This window comes from Phaethon lepturus, unplaced genomic scaffold, assembly GCF_000687285.1.
Source record: "Phaethon lepturus isolate BGI_N335 unplaced genomic scaffold, ASM68728v1 scaffold16108, whole genome shotgun sequence".
Lineage (NCBI taxonomy): Eukaryota > Metazoa > Chordata > Aves > Phaethontiformes > Phaethontidae > Phaethon > Phaethon lepturus.
The window spans coordinates 332-20918 of NW_010555661.1; the positions used below are offsets into that span (position 1 = coordinate 332).

Genomic DNA, 20587 nt, shown 5'->3' on the forward strand with positions numbered 1-20587 from the left:
TGACTGAAAGAGAAAGGGATGGAGAATAAAGCCTCATTGACAGGGGACTTGTCTGTCGCAGAGCGTTTAGAGAAGGAATGAGAGTGCCATTGTTCTCACCAAATATCATTAAAGGAAGCTAAATCCTCTGAAAGAGAATGCTAAATGGGTTTCAGGATGTGCGTGGGGGTCAGCTGGTAGCGTGGGATAATTTCCTTCAAGGACAGAGTCTTAAATTAGGAACTGATTTTTAAAAAAATATTCAGAGGTCTTAAAAGTCTTATGTTTCAAGAAGTAAGTAGCCACTAATAATTTAAAAATGAGATGATTGTTCCTCAGTAGCTATGACTGATGTGTGAGGTCGTAATCCAATTTTCTTTCTAAAACGTGACAGAAGAGATTGTGAAGGTGTAGAATGACCAGGACTTGCCAGTTTTCCTCTATACATATAGGTACTGTCATAAATTTTTGCTGGTGATTTGTTAGATATCTCAAACCCCAAAATCTCATGCCATAAGCCACTTCTGTTTTCGTTTACTCACTGTTAGCTATGGAGAGTTACAGTATCTGAGTGAGCAACTATTACAAAATTTCTTACCACTTGGATGTAGCCCACTCTCCCCTTAAAGCAAATACTAGGTCCAGAGCAACTTTTTACAAGACTGTGGTAGTCTTAATCTCTGAATTGCAAAAATGTCTTCTTTGAACATGTTGATAGCATAGTTTGGTGTATCTTCAGCAGAAAACAAAATGTTAACCTGCTGACATCAAGTGCTATTGCGAGTACTTATTAACTGGGGCTGAGAATAGAATATATCAATACTCTCATATTTGGCAGATGCAGAGATGGGTGATAATGAGATTAAAGACACAGTGGTGGTATATATCCACACTTCTCTCCTGCTTCTCCAAAAGAAGATAAAAAGTTAGGCAAATCCCTTCCGTTGGCCCACAGTTCCCCTGGGACCCTGACCTGCTTGCTTCCATCTCTGGAGCCTACACAGCAAATCACACAAGTCCTCTAAGTGTGGTTCCCTGCCACTGCCTGTTCCAGGACGGTAATTTCAGCTGTTTGCTGGCTGTCTAGGCTGCAGGGGTCTGGGCTGCTTTCAGTCAGGGACTGACTTGAATCCAATATGACAAGGATTTTTGAAGGACGGTGGAGCCAAGGACGGGACTAAAAGGTAAAGGGCTGGTAAATAAAAGAAAAGGGAACCGAAGCTGTTTGTGATCTGAGTAGTGTCCTGTGCTCTGGGAATTCCTGTGGAAGACTATCATGGCCTGCAGGGATGCAAGGATTGTATGGATCAAAGGAAGGGGGTTGTAACCATTGTTTGGGTGAGGTGAGCTGTGACATCGTGAAGCTCTTTTCTCTCTTTGCAAGTGTTACTGCTCTTTTAGCATAGGGTTTTTCATGTTATACATACAAGTGCTGTAAAGTTAAACAGACACTTATCTATAAAAATTGTTTGTGGTTCACCTTGATTTTTATCCATTGCAGGCCGAAGTAATTTTAATTTCTCCACTGTGGCTGAGAAAGTGTTTCTTCAGCTTGTTCCTACCTATTCTAGCTAGAGATTGAATTGGTAGTAACAATTTGTCTCTTTTTCTGAAAGGCTACACTGGACTGGCAGAAGCAATTGAAAACTGGGACTTCGGAAAACTGGAAAAACTGGATTTGCACAGACAGTTATTGAAGCGGATAGAAGCAACCATGCTAGAAGTTGATCCAGTAGCACTCATGCCCTACATAAACACATGCCTGATAGAAAGGGAGTGTGATGAGATCCTGCAGGTACGGCTAATGGCAAAACCCCGCTATTTGCCTAGTTTTGCAGCAGAGAAGTGCTGGCTGCCTTCCTTCCGGGATGAGTTGGTGCCCATCTGCCAGCTGCTGAGTGAGGAGGATGGCCAGGCACGGTCCCCCGGGGAGGGACTTCACTTACTTTCTTCTGCTTAGAGAAGGCTTTGCTGTGCGGCTGCAGCTTCCCACAGCTGGGCTCTCTGCGCTCGTTCTTCATCCCTCCGGCTCGGTGGGTAAGGTGGCACGCGAAAGGGTTGCAGGCAGGGGAGCAGGATGGGGTGGCTTTGGCATTGACAGTGCTCAGCAGTATGTCTCGGCGGAGTGCAGCATCCTGTGAAGAGACCTCAGGGGCTCTGGAAGGTGCCACATTACAGTGAAATGGGTGTCGTGCTATGCCTTTGAAACAGACCCCCTTCTGGGGTGTTCACACTGCATTAATGCTGCTAAAAATATACATGGAAATAGGCAAAGTGGCATTTAGTTGTTGCCTAAACTGATTCCTGCTTGTCATGGGATTTGACATAGTCTATTACCTTAGCTGTGGTAACCCCTAGAAACTTTGTGTGGCTCTGAGTTTTGTCAGCACCCAAAGGGATGGTCGTAGGGCGAAATGAAACTTCTGGTCTGAAGTCATTAGCTAAATGCTGTGTCACAGATGTTGACAACATTTTCGTTGCCTTTGGATGTGAAGCCGCTGTACTGGTACCCAGTTCTAGCTCAGTGTCGTTATCGATGGCGGATAACAAGTGGTATTACCAATCACTCAGCATTTACAACTGGTTGATAATAAATTATTGATGCTGTGTGAAGGAGTCCGTTTGGTGTTCTCATTCACTGTGACTCCTGAGAAGGACTGTTTGCAGCTATTTTATTTTTAAAGCAGTATTTTTGCAATGTTTCAGGCCTTGGGAATATTTAAGCAAATAGCCTTCCTGTTGATGGAGTCCAGCTAAGTTTAGTGTATAGCTAGGCTGGCAGAATTGCAGCAGCAGTGGGTGAATGACTGAATTTTATTGGAAACCTTTTATTCTGTGAGAAAGAAATGCAATTTTCAACTGAACATCAAAGAAAACAAAATATCAATCAAACAATAGTGGTTTTGATCACTCAGAAGCTACAACAACGTCTGTTTGTTGTGTATGCAGATTAGCGAACACAGAAGCAAAGCAGCCGGGATAACTAAACTCATTGAATGTCTCTGTCGATCGGACAAGGAAAACTGGCCAAAAAGCCTTCAGCTGGCACTAGATAACACAGGATATTATAACGCAAGTGAACTGTGGGATATGAGAGAAGGTAAACTGCAAATTGTTTTTATGATGCTCTTTTCCTATTCTTGTACCAGACAGTAATTTTTTTCAGGACAATAAGGCTAATTTAAAAGGATACCATCAGACTGCATTGCTCGTTGTTTGAAAGTAAGATCCTTTTTTTTTAAATTAAAATGTCTTTTACATAAAATTAAATATAGGTACTACCCTACAAACGGTCAGAAATTGTGAGTATTTTTCCTCCTGTGTGGCTATGAATGACAACTTTTTGTGGTAAACAGAATCAGAGGCTCTGAAGGTACAAAACTAACAAAATGTTTATCTTCTTCCCTCCCTTCTACTGCAATTCACCTTTTGCCGTCTTTTTGATTGCGTGAGTTGTGACAGATGCAATGTTTTCTGATAAAATATGATTAGTAATTTGATATTCTAGACAGTGATACACTTCTGTGATCCACAGAGGAGAGCATGTAATTTTTCTTTGAGAAATCAATAAGCAGCATTTACCAAGTGACTATATTCATTTTTTGTAAAAATGCTGAATTTCCCCTGATAAGATTTTACTTTTGTAATTTAATTTACCTTTTTCCACTTGAAAAATACCTATACTAGTACCCTGCAGCATGGGAGAATTTCAAGTGGAATACAGTATTTCACTACAAAATAATGAAGAAAGACAGGTGATTTTAGATGACTGGATTGTATTTCTTTATATCTACATTTGCTTTCTCCCAAACCATAAGTGAGTACTTGAATTGTTTTTAATTAGCAAACTGGACAAGCTACTTTTAAGTGGCTTCTTAAACATTACTTCTTATTTTGAAATGTTTTTGTTGCTGTAGTCAAATGTGTGTAGTTTCTTATCTGGAGATTTAATTATCATATATATAAAAATTGTAGACATAGTTAATAAATTTATAAATAATTCTATAAAAACATATAGGAATAATACTTCTATGTAGATACTTATTTTATGTAGCTGATTGCTATATTATTTGTCTAACAGTTATATTTTGTAAGTTAAAGATATCACTATCTTTTGGGGCAGCTTCTGATAATATCCAACTTAATAAAGCCACAGTCAGCCTCCTGAAGAAATGTTGTCCGTATTTGAAGCATTTTAATGCTAGCAGTTAGAAGAGTTGCTAGGAGGAGTTAATCGCAGATACTATGTGCTTTCTGGAGCTGGATTGGGGTGCAAATGTGCTGTTTCTCCCCCTCCAAAAGCAGTGCTTTGTGATCATGTTTGCATTGAGACTCTTGATGCAAAGCCCAGTGACAGTTCTATGAGAAGGTAACAATTACAGGGCCAAAGAAAATTTTAGCAAGCATCTTCGGAACCTCTCTTGATTATCATCTAAAATAAAGGGTGGAGATAGTCTTACAATTTCTAGGCCCTTCCAAAAGGTGGTGGGAAAGGGAGAACAAAGTCTTGATTTTACGACACTTCTTTGAACTCTTAAGTACTTTTCATGCTTGTGGTTAATGTCCATGTTAAATCTGTAATCTTCTCATTAAACACAAAGGCTATAACTTTCCTTCCAATCTATGATCTCCCTCTATTTTTAAGGGATAGATAAATGTGTGTTGAGTGTGTGAGTCTTCTAAACCCAAGACTCTCAGTGCTATCCATCTTACTTGAAAAGGAGCCTGGATGCAGTATCATTTTATGTAGTCTTTCCATGCTAGCACCCACCTCCTTCATCTTGTCATCCCAGCAAATACAACATTTTAAATTCAAAAGTATCAATAACATGTCTTTTTTTGTGATTGCACAGATAATGGCAAAGATGTTGATGGTGAAATGACAGGTGCCTCTGAGAACAGCTTTGAAACAGTGGTGACATTTTCTGAAGAAGCAGAATGTGATAATCTCAGTGAAAATCTCTGTCCAGCTTCAGGTAAGAATTAGCAACTTAAAACAGTTTGTGGCTGGAATTCTCCCTTTCCTTAGACTCCTGAAGGATGCAGATGCAATGTGCCACAAAGGAAGGTACTGAAGAACTACTACAGATCTCTGATTTGATTTAGCGGTCTTCTGTTTTAATGTTTAAAGGATCTCATGCAGGGCATTGCACATGTTAGGGGTTGCCCCTCATTTGCCACATTTCTAGTGCAAAATTGTTCTGTCAGCACGTTATCAAAAAGGTCTCCAAACACAAGACTGTTGTTGATACGTCCCTCCTCTGATACAACTAATTCATGTGACCTGATATTAGCCAGTTTAGAGAGCTGAATGTGGCTGCTAAGGACCTGTGCGGTGGCTGTCATGTCTTGTATGGCAAATTTTGCTCCACCAGTCATTTCTAGTTCCTGTTCTGTAAGTGCAAACCCTCTGACAAGACTACAACTTGAAAAAGCATTAACTTTAAAAGTCTGGAGAACAGAAGGGTAAAAGGAATGCTGTGCATACATTTGGGGTGAAATAAGCCCTTGTGTTTTCTTTCTGAGTTGAAACAAGGCCAATTGGATGAGAGTTGTCAGCCAAGACCTTGAAATGAATTCATTTTCAGAAGCACAGTCAAGCAGTAACAAAAGCGTGCCATCAAACGTACACAAAATTTTTGTCTGGTGTGTATGTCCTGCTAACAGCCTCGTCTGTCAGAGAATGCTCTCTGTAGACTGCAAGGATACTACCTCTATCATTTTAGATAGCAACTGTATGGGGCACAATGTATTTTATGACTTTTCATTGCAACACTCTTCACAAAAACATCTTTCTCTCCTAGAAGGGGTCTGCTGGTCTTCACCTGTTTATGAACCAAAGAAGGCTCGGAGCTACCAGACTGAACTTATGCAGCCTGCCATCAATGGGAAAAACACGTTGATATGTGCCCCCACAGGTAAGGAAACGCATGTTTCTTAGAAACATCCTCTTGGTGGAGAAAGCTATGAAGGATGGGGAAGGGTAAAGGTTGAGTCAAATTTTCCCAGCTGTTTATTTAAAAGCAGTCTTCCTTGCAGGAGTAGATCCAGATTTAACCTGAAATTAATGACCAAGGACAGCACAGAGACTGAGCAAGACAGATGTGTCTCTTTGCACTTCAGTGCTTATATTCAGATTTCCATCTTCTGACCTCTGCTTTCTCACTTCCCAGTGTGGATTTTTGAATTACAATCACTCACGGATCTCTGCAAATCTTTAAGAAATTTGGCTTACAAGTTGAAGGAAAAAAAGGATGAGTCACCTTGAGACTCCTCTGTCTTCTGTACTGCAATGCCTACAACATCAAAACAGCACAGGGAACTTTTGCAGTAGCTTGGAAGTGCAAGAAGAAGAAGACTGAAGTTCAGCAGCAAAAGAGAGATCAATCAGCTCTTTCTCTCCACCCCTGTTTTCCGTGTTGCTAGCCTGTTTCTCCCCTGGGCCCTGGAGAGGCATGTGGGTTGGCAGAGGCAGGGACACAGAAGAGCTCTGGGTGGTCTGCACAGTGAGCCTGAGTGCGGAAGGAAAAGAAATGTGAGAGGAGCAAGGCTGCATGGGGAAGGATGGAAGCTGAAAGTGCCTGGTGCCTGTACCATGGTTTGATTTGATGTGGGAGCACACTGTAAGAGCATAGAATCGTAGAATCACAGAATATCTCAAGTTGGAAGGGACCCATAAGGATCAGCAAGTCCAACTCCCCATCTTGATCTAAATCTGTATCTAAAAATTGCCAATACTGGATATACTGCCAGGTGGCTTTGTATGCACCTGTCACTGTCTCTATCACTGTTCTCATTTCTTCTTATGCTATCTGGGATGTCATTCTCCCCGTTTTAAATGTTCCAGTTCATTTTTGCCTTACTTAGAGTCATGTAATTCTGTTGGTAATCCCTATTTTAGAATACTAATTTATTCTCCAATCTAAGTTGCCATAATCTCTTCAACACAAAATTATCTTGTAAAATTGTCAGTGTGCTTGTTTTATAAAGATGCCACACACATTTATTTTCCTTGCAAAGAATATGTAATAAAAAAATTGAATAATATTTATTTTTTTTAGAAGTCCAAGCTGGGTCTATCAGGAAAAAAACAAACAGCAAGCAACCCTGCCCCATGACATTCCTGTCGTTTCTATTGTCTAAAGGGAGAGTTTTTCTGTGGATCTTGTTTTGTAACTTCAAAATGGGTACATTCAACTGATGGCAAAATATAATTACTGTCCTTAAGATAATTTATCACCTAACTACATTTGTGACATCAGCCATTATGAGGTCTAATGCATGTAATTGGCAAATGTGTTTGTATCTCATATTGCTGCTGGCAGCTTTTCAGCCCAGATGAACACTGTTTGCCAAGAGCTATTACTACTTTGCGGAGGTAGTCATATGTGGATATATTATAGTGATGGTATAGTGTAACAATTCACTATGTTTTTTTACTGCTCGAAATAGTGATTTCAGAGAACTCAGGTAAAACTACAAATGGATTTGCCTTCCCACTGAGTGCCACATGGTCTTTATAGACTGAGATGGTGAGAGAGAAAGGGATTATTACCCACCTGAGTAAGCAGCAAGCATGTGTTCAATCTGTCCCCAGAGAGTCTGAAAGTGTTACAGCCCCTTTGCCAGTTCCTCGTTGTTACAGGGCATCCAGATGAGACAGGCTCCTGCTTACAAACTTGCTCGTTCATTCTAGTGCTTTACCTTTCATGTTCTGTGTTTAAAGGATCTGGAAAAACTTTCGTGGCACTTCTGATCTGTGAACACCATTTCCAAAACATGCCCGCAGGACGGAAGGCGAAAGTTGTCTTTCTTGCAACTAAGGTGCCAGTGTACGAACAACAGAAAACTGTATTCAAGCAGCATTTTGAAAGAAGTGGGTAAGTGTAATTCTGCCTGGTGGCTTCCTCCACAGAAAATAAACAGCCCTCTAGGTCAGCTGTGGCTAGGGCAAAATGTTACTGGTGACAAGAGTGTTTGGCATTAACATAAGGATGATGCCTAGTGGTAAGAACGGCATGGGTCCACCATGGTGGACTTTGGAGAGTCTGAAGTCTGCTTTTGGAGAGTTTAAGCGCTGGTTATTTACCATCTGTGGAAATGGCCAAAGTGTACCTGTGCTTGCCTCTGGAAAAGGGTGAAGTGTGTTCTCTCTTGAGACTCCTTTCAGCCCTGTTTCCAACGACGAGGCAGTGTCAGGCAGTGGGATTCCTCTTGCTGTTCTCAAATGGCAGTCTCTCTTTCTTTTCCAAATGGAAGGACCCAAACTTCTTTGGTTTTTCAACCTCTAGTCAGAAAATGATGGTCTGCCTCAGAGGACTGAAAATTGCTTAGGGGAATAATGACAACCGGTAGCTTCTGATTTTTAGGAACTGATTACTGAACATCCACATATGAATCCTTATAGTTACATGAAAATGAGGCTGCTGGACAGAAAAGAGTCCTGTGCTGCCAGATCTATACAGAAAAGGGATAAAGGGTAGGATCTCCAAATACAGCTTACATGTGAACTGACAGATGCAGCTTAAATGTACAAATCACCACCCCTCAAATCTAATATATTTTAGTTAATGGGAGCTGAAGATCCAGTTGTTTGCCCTCAGCATTTTTTTCTCAGCTTCTGTGGGTCAAACTGCCGGCCCCAACAATTTGACATTTTGAACTTAGTCACTACCTTTCAGGCTTGCTGAAAAGTCTGTCCTTCTAGCATTTTTGGCCCTGCAAGACATCCTTTTTCATACTCTATCTTTTGTCTCTTCTTCCTAGATATTCTGTTCAAGGAATTAGTGGTGAAACAGTTGCAAATGTCTCTGTAGAAAAGGTTATACAGGACAGTGACATCATTGTGCTGACACCCCAGATTCTTGTGAATAGCATTGAAGAAGGGATCCTTAGCTCCCTTTCCATCTTCACTCTGATGATATTTGATGAGTGCCACAACACTACGGGCAACCACCCTTACAATGTGTTAATGACCAGATACCTGGATCAAAAATTTGGCTCCTCTGCAAACCCGCTGCCTCAGGTAAGGCCCAGCCTGTCAGTGGTGGAAACATTAGAGAAAAGTATTTTGCAGTGCAGGCACAAAGTCTTGCCTTTTGTGTTAATCCACTTCAAACTCCCATTTAACAATGGCTGCAAATGGAAACGGTAGTATCTGGAACGCTTTTTCCCTCTTCTTGGACACCTCCAAGCTGTTTTCCCGTGTTACATCTTCCCTCCAGCTGCCAAGAAGGACTGATCAAGCATGACAGAGACCAGAGTACTTGAGAGCAAACAGAATTGCTGCGCTGGGAAGGAAGCATGTACCCCAGAACTTAGTAATCTCCTTGTCACCTCTCTGTTGCTGTCTTCTACAACAATAAAATGGGGCCACTGCCTCCACTGAGAGGAGGTTTTGGTCCAGCTGAGAAGACATCTCCTCTGAATGAATACAGAGGACCATTCTGGGGATGGATTTGCTGTTTCTGTGTATGATAAGCACTGGCAAATACAGCTGGTTATGGATTTAAGTTGGTGGCCAATTTATTTTCAGTTTGAATACTCTTAAGCTTGAGTGCCTTGGAGAGGGCAGGAATGGGGACAAGGTTTGTCTCTCAAGATTTAGTCCTTACACTCATGTTTATTTCAGCTGCCTGTTTTGTTTGCTTGTTTTTGAAGACAGTGACTGTTTTTTTTTTCTGTTTGTGACAAAGGAGCAACCACTGCTATTCATGTGTGTGCTCAGATTGTAGGTTTAACTGCTTCTGTTGGAGTTGGTAATGCCAAGAGCATCAAGGAAACAATAGAGCACATCTGTAGCCTCTGCTCCTACCTTGACATACAGGCCATATCCACTGTCAGAGAGAACAAACAGGATCTGCAGAGATTCAGAAACAAGCCAGAAACACGTAAGCATGCTTCCTGTTTATTTTCCTGTGAGATGCAAAGCACTGTAATTAAGGCAGCTGTCCAGTTCTCCTTTGGTCAAGTGAAGTTAAAAGCTTAAAACTAAGCTGGAGCCACTGACTTCCATTTCTTGTCTCTAGATGTCAGATGGGTTAAAATGCGCGTTCAGAATCACTTTGCAGACATTATCTCAGGTCTGATGTCCGAGACAGAGGTGTTGATGAGGAAGATTTACTCAGTGGGTAAGATACTGTAATATGCCTGTAACTGGGATTTATTCTTTGATTACATCAGTGTGAATCCTCATGGCTACTAGCACAGTCACTCTTCTTCCACTTCCTTCCTCTTCCTTCCTTTTTACTTGCCTTTAACCAATATTTCCTAAATAAGAGATTACAGGTAGAAGAGTCAACTATTTTCCTGGTATACATGATTAATTTGATAATTATAAATATTTTTGCTTGGATTTCAGGCCGTGTTTCCTGCAGCTAAAGATAGTGTGCTTTTGACACTGTCAAATAATTTTGAATGTTTAAAGGATCTGAAATAAAATTACCAAAGTTCTTGCTTGCAAAATGCAGTGAGCTGGATGTCATTGATGAGAGATGCCTTTATGTTCATATTTAAGCGTTTCTCCAAATGCTTCATACCTAAATCTGTCTCTGTTATGGAAAACAAGAAGGGTCTCAGTTATGGTGGTACTCTGAATGTTGTAATCTCTTCTCGTATTTTCTCTGGCCTTTCTGAGTTGCAGAGTTATGTCTTGTGGTGCCCTGGCCACCTTTTCTGGTCAGCATTTTGTCCTCTTTATACCTCTGGGTACCCCTATTTCCACTGTTTACCACATCTTCATTATTTCCTGTTGAAAAGTATTTAAGGTAAATACTTAAGGTAATTTTGCAGAGGAGGATCTGTGGGACATGAACGCCACTAGAGAAAGAATGTGGCTGCTTGAGGAAGGAAATCCTCGTCTACAGGAGTTACCAAGCAGAGACCCATGGATGGCTATGCTCAGGATCAGCCTTGGTCTGTCCAGCTCTGAATTAAAGGATTTTGTCTGTGCTTAGACTGGCTTTTGCAAGCTGACTAGAGTGCCTTAAGCCTGTTTACTTCAGTCCTATACTTTCTGGATTTCCACACACCACCCTCCCTTCCCAGATATTGGAGAGTGAACTATATTCTGGGGCAGAAAGGGAGAATGAAAAGAAAACACCAAAACAAAGGCCCCCACCCAACCAAAAAAACCCCCAAGAAACCCCAACAAAGAACAAATACAGTCGGAATTTCAAACTGCATGGTAAATTACTCAAACACTTCTGTAGCTTATTTTTGCATCACAGTTACTCTTGCATGAATGCCATTGGCTTCCCTTCTGTGGACCCTCTGATTACTGAAGTTTGTAAAGCACTTGGAGTATGTATGTGACAAACAGGTTCTGCCTTAAGAACCGGCCCTTGGATAATATGCCTTTAAGCACCATAGACAGTTTAGCAAATGAATACTTAACCATTGAGTAGCTGGTAATTCAAGGAGCAATACACATTCACTGTCTTGAATACTATAGGCTTCTTACAGGATAAGTGAGCTCTCATTTTAGTGCTAAAGACTCTGTAGATGTGTGTTTGTACACAGATCCTCAGCTGAATTGTACTAGGTTAATTTTAGCTTAACATCTGAGTATACAGTGAAATATAGGGAGTGAAGAAGACAGAGCCAGCCTCTTCTCAGATGGTTCCCAGAGGCAGGACAAGAGGCAGTGGGCACAAACAGAAATACTTAACAGGAAGAACTTCTTAGCCTTCCTAAGTGTCTAAGTTCAGTTAGAACTTCTTAAGTGTCGTCAAACACTGCAGCAGGTTGCCCAGAGAAGTTGTGGAGTCTCTGTCCTTGGAACTACCCAAAATCCATTTGGACATGATCCTGAGCAATGAGCTTTAGATGACCCTGCTTTAGGGAGAGGGTTGGACTAAGACCTCCACAGGTGCCTTCCAGCATCAGTGGTTCTGTGATTACATCATAGAGTGTTCTTCTGCACAGGCTTGTTAGACCTAACATTCATGGAAAATGTGTTCTCTTCTAACTAACTGTTCTGATTATTTGTTAGTCGAGATGAACCAATGTTTGTTTCTTCCTTCTTTACTAGATATTAGCTCTCAGATCAACAAGAATGATTTTGGAACACAGAAATATGAACACTGGATTGTTGCCACTCAGAAGAAATGCAAGCTGTTGCAACTGGCAGATAAGGAGAAGGAGAGCAGCATTTGTAGAGACCTTTTCATTTGCACTGAACACCTACGGGTAAGTGTATAGCCTCGTGGAGCCATCCTGTTCCTTCTGATAAAGGTAGGAGCTGGTTTTGAACTTAATCATTTTATTTGACACAGGATAAAGCATAGCGTGTAGGAATTGTGTCTTAAGATACTAAGAGTGTAGTGCAGAGGAGACTTTGTAATGCTTGTGTTGTCATGCAAATGGAAGAAGAACACAAGTTGTAATAAATCTGGCTAAATAAAATTTGCATTCATCCCCTGTCCCACGGAAGATGAGGCTTAATTGTGTATGTGTCTCTTTCTGAGCAGAAATTCAATGATGCTCTCATCATCAGTGAAGATGCCCGCATTGAAGATGCTTTAGCCTACCTAACTGAATTTTTCACAAATGTGAAAAATGGACCATATACAGAGTTAGAGAAGCAACTGACAGCCAAATTTCAAGGTACATTTCACACAGTTCCTGTGACAGTTGCAGGGGAGAATCGTAGGGCTTATCGTAGGATGATCCAAGTGTTTTCTTCAGAGTAAGTGTGGTTGTTTTTCCAGAAACTGCACTTTTCATAAGACCTAGTGTTCCGTGTGGGTGCAAATGTAGTGTCAGGGTAGACAGGGGAGAACTTACTTTCTGGGACTTCAAGCTTCTAGTGAGGGAGCTAAGGAAGTAGTAGTAATTGTATCTAGATGCCGTAGTCGGTTCTTACATGCCTGATTTGGAGATAAGTCAGCGGTGTCCTTAAGGACACACCTTGTGTGCCCCACAAGCAGGGGGACGGTCTACAATCATGGGTGCTGGCAGCATACACTGCTCAGTGCACTGCCTAGCCTCCTCCTGCCCAGTGCTCCTGGACAAATCCCAAACTTCTGGGAAGAAGCAGGTGGCCTTCGTAACCTTCTTATTAAAAGTCAGAGGTTGCACTGTTCTCTAACTTCTGATTTAATAGCAGTGTGCTGTAAACCAGCCTGTGATCTGGTGTGTTGCAGTGCTGACTGCTTTTAAGTCACTGGGCTGTCTGACTTCTAGTGTCAGTTGTTTCCTAAGAAGAAATAGCACCACTCTTTGCAAGAACTGGGTTTATTTTGTTGGTGTGTGTTGATACACAGTATGTCACAGAGGTTCCCCCGTCCGTTTGTTACAATATGTGAGAGATTCAGAAATTTTTTATCCTGGCTTTTTTTGTTGCATTTATCTAATAGTTTTCATTGCTTGCATATGAAGGAGTAGTGTAGAAAATAAAAATAGATGCTAAAGAGAATGTGGGTAGTGTTTGAAATTAAGTTTGGGTGAGAATTCTGTTTTCTGCATTAAAGAAAGTATTACTCAAGACGCTGCTCTTTCCTTCCAGAGAAAGAACCGGAACTGGCTGCCCTTTCAAAAGATGAATCAAATGAGAACCCCAAACTGGAAGAGCTTGCATGCATTCTGGATGAAGCATACCGCTATAACCCAGAGACTCGCACTCTTCTCTTTGCTAAGACAAGAGCCTTAGTAGCTGTAAGACATTTCTTTTTAAAGCTCCTAAAAAAGGAAGTGAGAAAATATAATGCCTCATCTATTACCCTTCCCATTTTAATCTGGAAATAGGAAAATATGCATGGATTTGATCTTCCTAAGAAAATATTTATCTTTCTGTATCTACCTAAGCACTGATGCTCTGAGAGAGGATGAGGTGGTTTTTTATTTCTTTTTCTAAAAACTACAGTACAGACTTGGTGTCCTTCATCACTACTTCCTGCTCCATGTCATAGTTGATCATTAATCTGTCAGATTTTTACTTTAGGTCTGAAGTCAGTCTTAACAAAATGTTTTACAAAGTTTTTTGCTTTAATGTGGCAGTGTTATAAACCAGCAGCTCTGCTCTATTACTGACTGCACATCAGGAGGTATTTATAGGTTTCCCGGAGGATTCCTATGGGCCCAAAGGAGGTCTGTGCACTAGCCTGTGTTCTTGATCAAGAAAAAGGAGAGACTTTGTGGAGCAGATGTTCTCTGGATGCTTCTGATGCACTGGTCTATTTCAAACTTGGCTAGCTCTTAAACAATTACTGCAAGGTATCATACTCTCTGGCTACTGTAAACAGATTTATCTGCTGAGAGTCCCAACCCCCATTTTATCCTTGGGTATAGACATGCTGGATAAATTGCAAACCAGAAAAAAATTAAAGGCAGGCTAAAGTCCAAACGAACAACACCAAGTGTCTGCTGGCAATTTTCCATTATGAAAAATATAAAAGATGTAAAAGCCTTTTGTGGCTTGGCTGAATTTTGTTCTTATGTAAGAGCAGTTTGAAGGTGCTACTTCCACTGTAAAAGTGAAGTTTGTATAAAGCAACTCATTTCCTTTGGATCTCAGAGGTGTAGTATTCAGTCATCTGTTGGTTTATAAGCAAAGAAGGCATACTTTTTAGCAGTGAAAGGCTGCTTACTCTCTATCCATCCTTTAAGTTGCAGGGATGGGAAAAGTAGAAATCACTTGTGGCGTGGTTGGATCTGGCATTACGGCTGTGACCCTTGCCTTCTCCCCTATTAATAGATGTTCCCTCCTGATGCACAAGTACCACCTTTTTCCCTGATTTTGGTTCTCAGAAGTGTTAATGGTCTAGGCAAGCATGGGCAGGATCTACTTACCTATCCCAAACTAGCATTTCATCTGGACAGGGATCTAACTCCGATTTGCTTTCCAGGCTTTGAAGAAGTGGATAGAAGCAAACCCTCTACTTAACTACATAAAGCCAGACGTGTTGATGGGTCGTGGAAGAAGAGATCAAAAAACAGGTACTCAGTTTTGCACTGAGGAATACCAGTTGCTAGATCTTTGGTGGCTACACTGCTAAAATTGTTCGATTTTTCCTGTGTTCATCTTCTGTGCTCTTAAACAGAGGAGGGTCATGCAAGTTAGCACTATGCTTTCTTCCGTATCTAGAAGACCTTTAACCAGTCTCCTTAATCAAGGAAATTCTAGCTTTTTCTGTCCAGAATCTTTGGTTAAAGCAGCAGTAATACTGCAGGTGACCCTTTGCTGCAGGATTCTTTTGCTAGTTCAAAAGAAGTTTAGAAACTGTTCACTATCATGGCTCCCTGTGATTACTTCTAGTGGTATTTTCCCTGTTCCTTTTACGGATCCCTCTCTTATTTTCTATTTGGTGGCACAAAGACATTTTAAGGTAGGATGGCAGCTACAGCCAAAATGCGTTATGCATAGCCTAAGAGTTAGCTTGGGCTTAAAATAACTAAGCTGTATGGCTCTCTAATAAAGATAAGCTAGGTGTTGTGTCTGAATTGGTGTTTCCCAGGATGACTATTCTTGTGGCACATCAACAGGAATTCCTGCTTAGTGAGTATAGCATGCAGCCAGCTGGATACGCAGACTTAAACTTACTTTTCTAGAGCAAAAGGACATGCTCATTCCTAATCACTTAATTAAGACCAAATGCAGGTATCTTGCTCAAGAAACTCTTCAGTGTTTTTTCCTGACACAGATTTTTGGTACTGTAGGCATGACCCTCCCAATGCAGAAGGGTGTACTGGATGCATTCAAAATGAACAAAGAGAGCAGACTGCTAATTGCTACATCTGTTGCTGACGAAGGCATTGATATTTCTGAGTGCAACCTTGTTCTGCTCTATGAATACTTCGGTAATGTCACCAAAATGATCCAAGTCAGAGGTATGGAATTTCAGAGCTATTAATTTAAAAACCTGTTTTGGCCTAGAAATGGACATAAAGTGCTACTGAACGGCACTTTGGAAATCCTACAGTTATATGTGCATGTCTCAGCTGTTGTTCCTCTATGCCCCTGAGGGAAGTCAGACAAATGATGGCACCGAATATGACAAATTGACTCTCAGAACTGAGTCCTTGATGTTTTGTGACTTTTCTTTTGCTGTGCAAATTAGCCATGCTGCACAAGGTTACTAAACTGTTGAGGATTGACCCCTCAAGTGGATAATTATACATATAAGCAGCGGGGTTGGACTAGATGACCTTTAAAGGTCCCTTCCAACCTCAACTATTCTATGATTCTATGATTCTAAGAACTGTAGTCAGAAATAGTTGTTCTGACTGTGACAATTTACAAAGGACTGCTGTAATGGAGTTTCATGTATTGCTTTGGCTTCTGAAGACCTTCCCCTGTCCGGTGGCTTATTCCCAACCCAGCTACTCGCAGGTACCCAAGGCCCTCACATGTGCAGACCTCTAACTTTCAGACTTCAAGACAAAAAGAAAAAAGGAAACCCTGTTTCTGTCTTGACTTGTCTAAAGTCTGTCAAGACTTTGGTCTTGAATCTTGGTGATTTTACAGTATGGCCAGTAGAGGGAAATGAAGATCCACATTAAATACTGGTTTCTGTTTAACATTCCTAAATGTCATAAAACTGCCTACGCCTTTCAAGGGTGCATCTGCAATGTTTTATGATATCACCTGAGTAGTTAACTTCATATCTCCATTGTACTTAGTCCTCTGCTTTCGGGGTTTGTGTCCATTTTCTTATTTTTGTCTTATAATGAAATACTTGGTCCAGAATTCACGTTTATGGGTGAAACTATAGTGTTCATTTTTAACAAGCCATTAAAGATGCAACGAAAATAGGCTGTGTCAGTTTTAAACCACATAAAATCATGATTTTGGGGGAATGGGAGCTCAAAAGCAAATGTCAACATTTTTTCTAACTGGAATACTTATAAACTGTTAGGAGGCCCCTCTAGTTCTTCGTTTGCCTGTGTCACAGCAGCAAAAAGCAGGCAGGCAGTAGGCATAGACAGGTCGAAAAGATGGCACTTGCCATTGTTGTCTCTCTTCTTGCCAGCACTGTATTTCCAGTTCCCCAGTTTTTTCATAATAAGATTTTTTTTTAACAGACACCAATTAGCAGGGCAGAAAACTAGTAAGCAAGACTAAGATGAACTTTTCTTCTCTGGCTTTTGTTTACATAAAAAGGCAGGAAGATGCTGTACAATAACTGAAGTGTTAAGCATGCCTGAGCTTAAGTGAGACAGGCCACAGAAGTAGGCAGTACAGCACCTGTCTCTGGGGGATATCCATGAGGATTTCTGGAAAGGGGCATCTTGTTCTGGTTTGTGATCAAGAAAGAAAGATCTGAGAGAACGCTGTTTAGCAGCAGCAAAATCTGAATCTGAGCATGGGAAACAAAAGCAGCCACACATAAAGTCCTTAGTGCTGTTTTATGGCATAGCTGCAGCTTTTGTACATCTTTGTACTCAAGAGGATAAATGTGTTGCTGTATAGGTCGTGGAAGGGCAAGAGGCAGCAAGTGCATCCTTGTGACAAGCAAAGCAGAAGTGGTTGAGAATGAGAAACACAACCGTTATAAGGAAGAAATGATGAATGAAGCTATTGAAAAGCTACAGAATTGGGATGAAACAATATTTGCAAGAAAGGTTTGTACTTCTGTGGAATTTTCATACTCAAATCTACAGGTATAATCTGTATCAGCTTTCATCTACCAGGGCTCTATCTAGCACCAAGTGATAACCTGAGGAAAGCGTTCACTGTATTTTATTTCAGACTTAGGCTAGATCAGCAGAGAAGGCATAGTGTGTACTGCTAACTTACAGAACATCAACTTACTGTAACTGTAAAAAACTTAGAAGTTGAGGTGGAATGTATATAAACTCAGCTTAGAAATAAAATACAAACTATTCTGTTCACTGGAAGAAAAATATTGCTGTGTCTGCTTGGGATAGTGGACAGGGAGATGGGAAACTATGCAAATGCTAGTAATACATTCAGAAGCACTTTATCTTTGCTGCAGGCCAGTACAAGTGCTTTTTTAAAGTTGTTTGTTGTCATGCCAAGTGCTTGTTGATTTGAGAGCAGTGGTTTCTGTAAGATTTCAAGAAACTATTGTCCGGGACATTAATAGGATGACATTTGGGTTTGCACATGCTCTTCTGCTGGTGCCTTCTTTTGTACTGCCTACAGTACCGTTCATCTTTGCTTCAAGCAATGTCTGGCAGATGAACAAGCCTAGTAGAACACCTCAGCACACATTCAGTGCTTTACATTAACCCTGCTGTGTGCTGCACGCACGCTTACCAGAACAGAAAACATCACAAGGGTAGAAAGAAGAGTCAAGAACTTCTGGTGCTGAGGTGATATACAAGAGGTGTACACCTCTTGGTGATGGGGTACACCTGTCTCAAAGGGGGAGGAGGATCTTTGCACAGGAGTTAGCAGGGCTCATTGAAAGAGCTTTAAACCAGATTTGAAGGGGGAAAGGGATAAAACCAGGCTCACTAGACATAAGCCTGGGGGTGGCATGTCAATGTTTGAGGGATGGTGTGCTAGTGAGGTCTTTCGGTCTGCCATCACAGTGGAGGTAGGGGATGCAAATCCATGTGGCAGCAAAGACACAAAGGTTATTGATGTGCTTGAAAGCATGGTAACACCTGAGAATGGTCACGTAGGAATTAGGGCTTTCGGTCTGCCATCACAGTGGAGGTAGGGGATGCAAATCCATGTGGCAGCAAAGACACAAAGGTTATTGATGTGCTTGAAAGCATGGTAACACCTGAGAATGGTCACGTAGGAATTAGGGCTTGTCCCCCAAAAAAGGTGGAAAGATCAATAGCCCAACTGAAGTGCATCTCCACCAGCGCAAGCAGCATAGGCAACAAACAGGAGGAGCTGGAAGCCATTGTGCAGCTGGAAAACTAAGATATAGTTGCCATCACAGAAACATGGTGGGATGACTCGCACAACTGGAATGCTGCAATGGATGGCTAAAAGCTTTTCAGAAGGGATAGGCAAGGAAGGAGAGGGAGTATTTTGACTGTCTGGAGCTTGATGATGGTGATGATAGGGTCGACTGTTTATGGATAAGAATCAGGGGAAAAGCCAACAAGGAAGATATCATGGTGGGAGTCTATTATAGAACTCCCAACCAGGATGAAGAGGCAGACAAAATATTCCGTAAGCAGCTGGGGGAAGTCTCATGATTGCCAGCCCTTGTTCTCCCAGGGGACTTTGACTTAGCAGATGCCCGCTGGAAATACTATACAGCAGAAAGGAAACAGTCTTGGAGGTTCCTGGAGTGTGTGGAAGATAAATTCCCGACACAGCTGGTGAGGGAGCCAACTAGGGAAGGCACCCTGCTGGACCTGTTGTTTGTGAACAGAGAAGGACTTGTGGGTGATGTGATGGTTGGAGGCCATCTTTGGCATAACAATCACAACATGATAGAGTTTTCAATTCTTGGAGAAGTAAGGAGGGGAGTCAGCAGAATTGCTACCATGGGCTACCAGAGGGCAGACTTTGGCTTGTTTAGGAGACTGGTTGACAGAGTCTGTGGGGAGACAGTCCTGAAGCGCAATGGTGTCCAAGAAGGCTGGACATTCTTCAAGAAGGAAATCTTAAAGGCAGAGGAACAGGCTGTCCCTATGTGCTGAAAGACAAGCCAGCCAGGAGGGAAGAAGACTGCCTGGCTGAATGGATAGCTTTGGCTGAAACTCAAAAAAAAGGACAGTTTACGTTCTTTGGAAGAAGGGGCAGGCAACTCAGGAGGACTACAAAGATATCGTGAGGTTATGCAGGGTGAAAATCAGAAGGGTCAAAGCCCAACTAGAACTTAAATCTGGCTACTGTTATAAAAGACAATTAAAAATGTTTCTATAAATATTTTAGCAACAAAAGGAGGGCAAAGGAGAATTTGTCTCAGTCTTTAACAGTAAGACCTGTTGTTCTCCAGGTAGCCAGCTCCCTGAGCTGGAAGGCAGAGACAGGAGGGAGCAGAATGAAGCCGCCATAATCCAAGGGGAAATGTTTAACGACCTGCTACACCACTTAGACAACCACAAGTCTATGGGGCTGGATGGGATCCACCCAAGGGGACTGGGGGAGCTGGTGCAAGTGGTCACATTACCCAGTGTGATGCCTGTCTACAAGATGGGCTGGAACAACGATCTGGGGAACTACAGGACTGTCAGTCTGACCTCGGTGCTGGAGAAGGTTATGGAGCAGATCATCCTGATCATCACGTGGCATGTACAGGACAACTACATGATCAGGCCCAGTCAGCATGGGTTTATGAAAGGCAGGTGCTAGTTGACTAACCTCATCTCCTTCTATGACAAGGTGACCTTCTTAGTGGATGAAGGAGAGGCCGTGGATGTTGTCTACCTGAACTTTAGTAAAGCCTTTGACAATGTCTCCCACAGCATTCCCCTGGAGAAACTGGTGGCTCATGGCTTAGGACCTGTCTGGTCACAAGTGGTGACCAGGGTTCCCCAGGGTTCAGTATTAGGGTCAGTTCTGTTCAATATCTTTCTCAATGATCTGGATGAGGGAATTGAGTGCTCCCTCAGTAAGTTTGCAGATGACACCATGTTGAGCGGGAGTGTTGATCTGCTGGAAGGTAGGAGGGCTCTGCAGAGGGATCTGGACAGGCTGGGTTGTGGGGGTGGGGGCAAATGTGTGTGGGTTCAC

At 41.8% G+C, this 20587-nt stretch overlaps 1 protein-coding gene across 1 annotated transcript in view; it reads left to right on the top strand.

The window, feature by feature from the left end:
• DDX58 (DEAD (Asp-Glu-Ala-Asp) box polypeptide 58) overlaps window positions 1-20587 on the top strand; it is a 23611-nt gene that overhangs the window by 325 nt on the left and 2699 nt on the right. Inside the window, exons 2-15 of the mRNA XM_010292245.1 lie at window positions 1596-1774; window positions 2929-3079; window positions 4833-4955; window positions 5784-5897; window positions 7706-7859; window positions 8746-9004; window positions 9707-9869; window positions 10008-10109; window positions 12011-12168; window positions 12450-12585; window positions 13487-13635; window positions 14826-14916; window positions 15637-15807; window positions 17390-17541. Coding sequence (XP_010290547.1) covers window positions 1694-1774; window positions 2929-3079; window positions 4833-4955; window positions 5784-5897; window positions 7706-7859; window positions 8746-9004; window positions 9707-9869; window positions 10008-10109; window positions 12011-12168; window positions 12450-12585; window positions 13487-13635; window positions 14826-14916; window positions 15637-15807; window positions 17390-17541 — 2004 coding nt within the window. The 5' untranslated portion in view covers window positions 1596-1693. The remainder of the gene's footprint in view (window positions 1-1595; window positions 1775-2928; window positions 3080-4832; window positions 4956-5783; window positions 5898-7705; window positions 7860-8745; window positions 9005-9706; window positions 9870-10007; window positions 10110-12010; window positions 12169-12449; window positions 12586-13486; window positions 13636-14825; window positions 14917-15636; window positions 15808-17389; window positions 17542-20587) is intronic.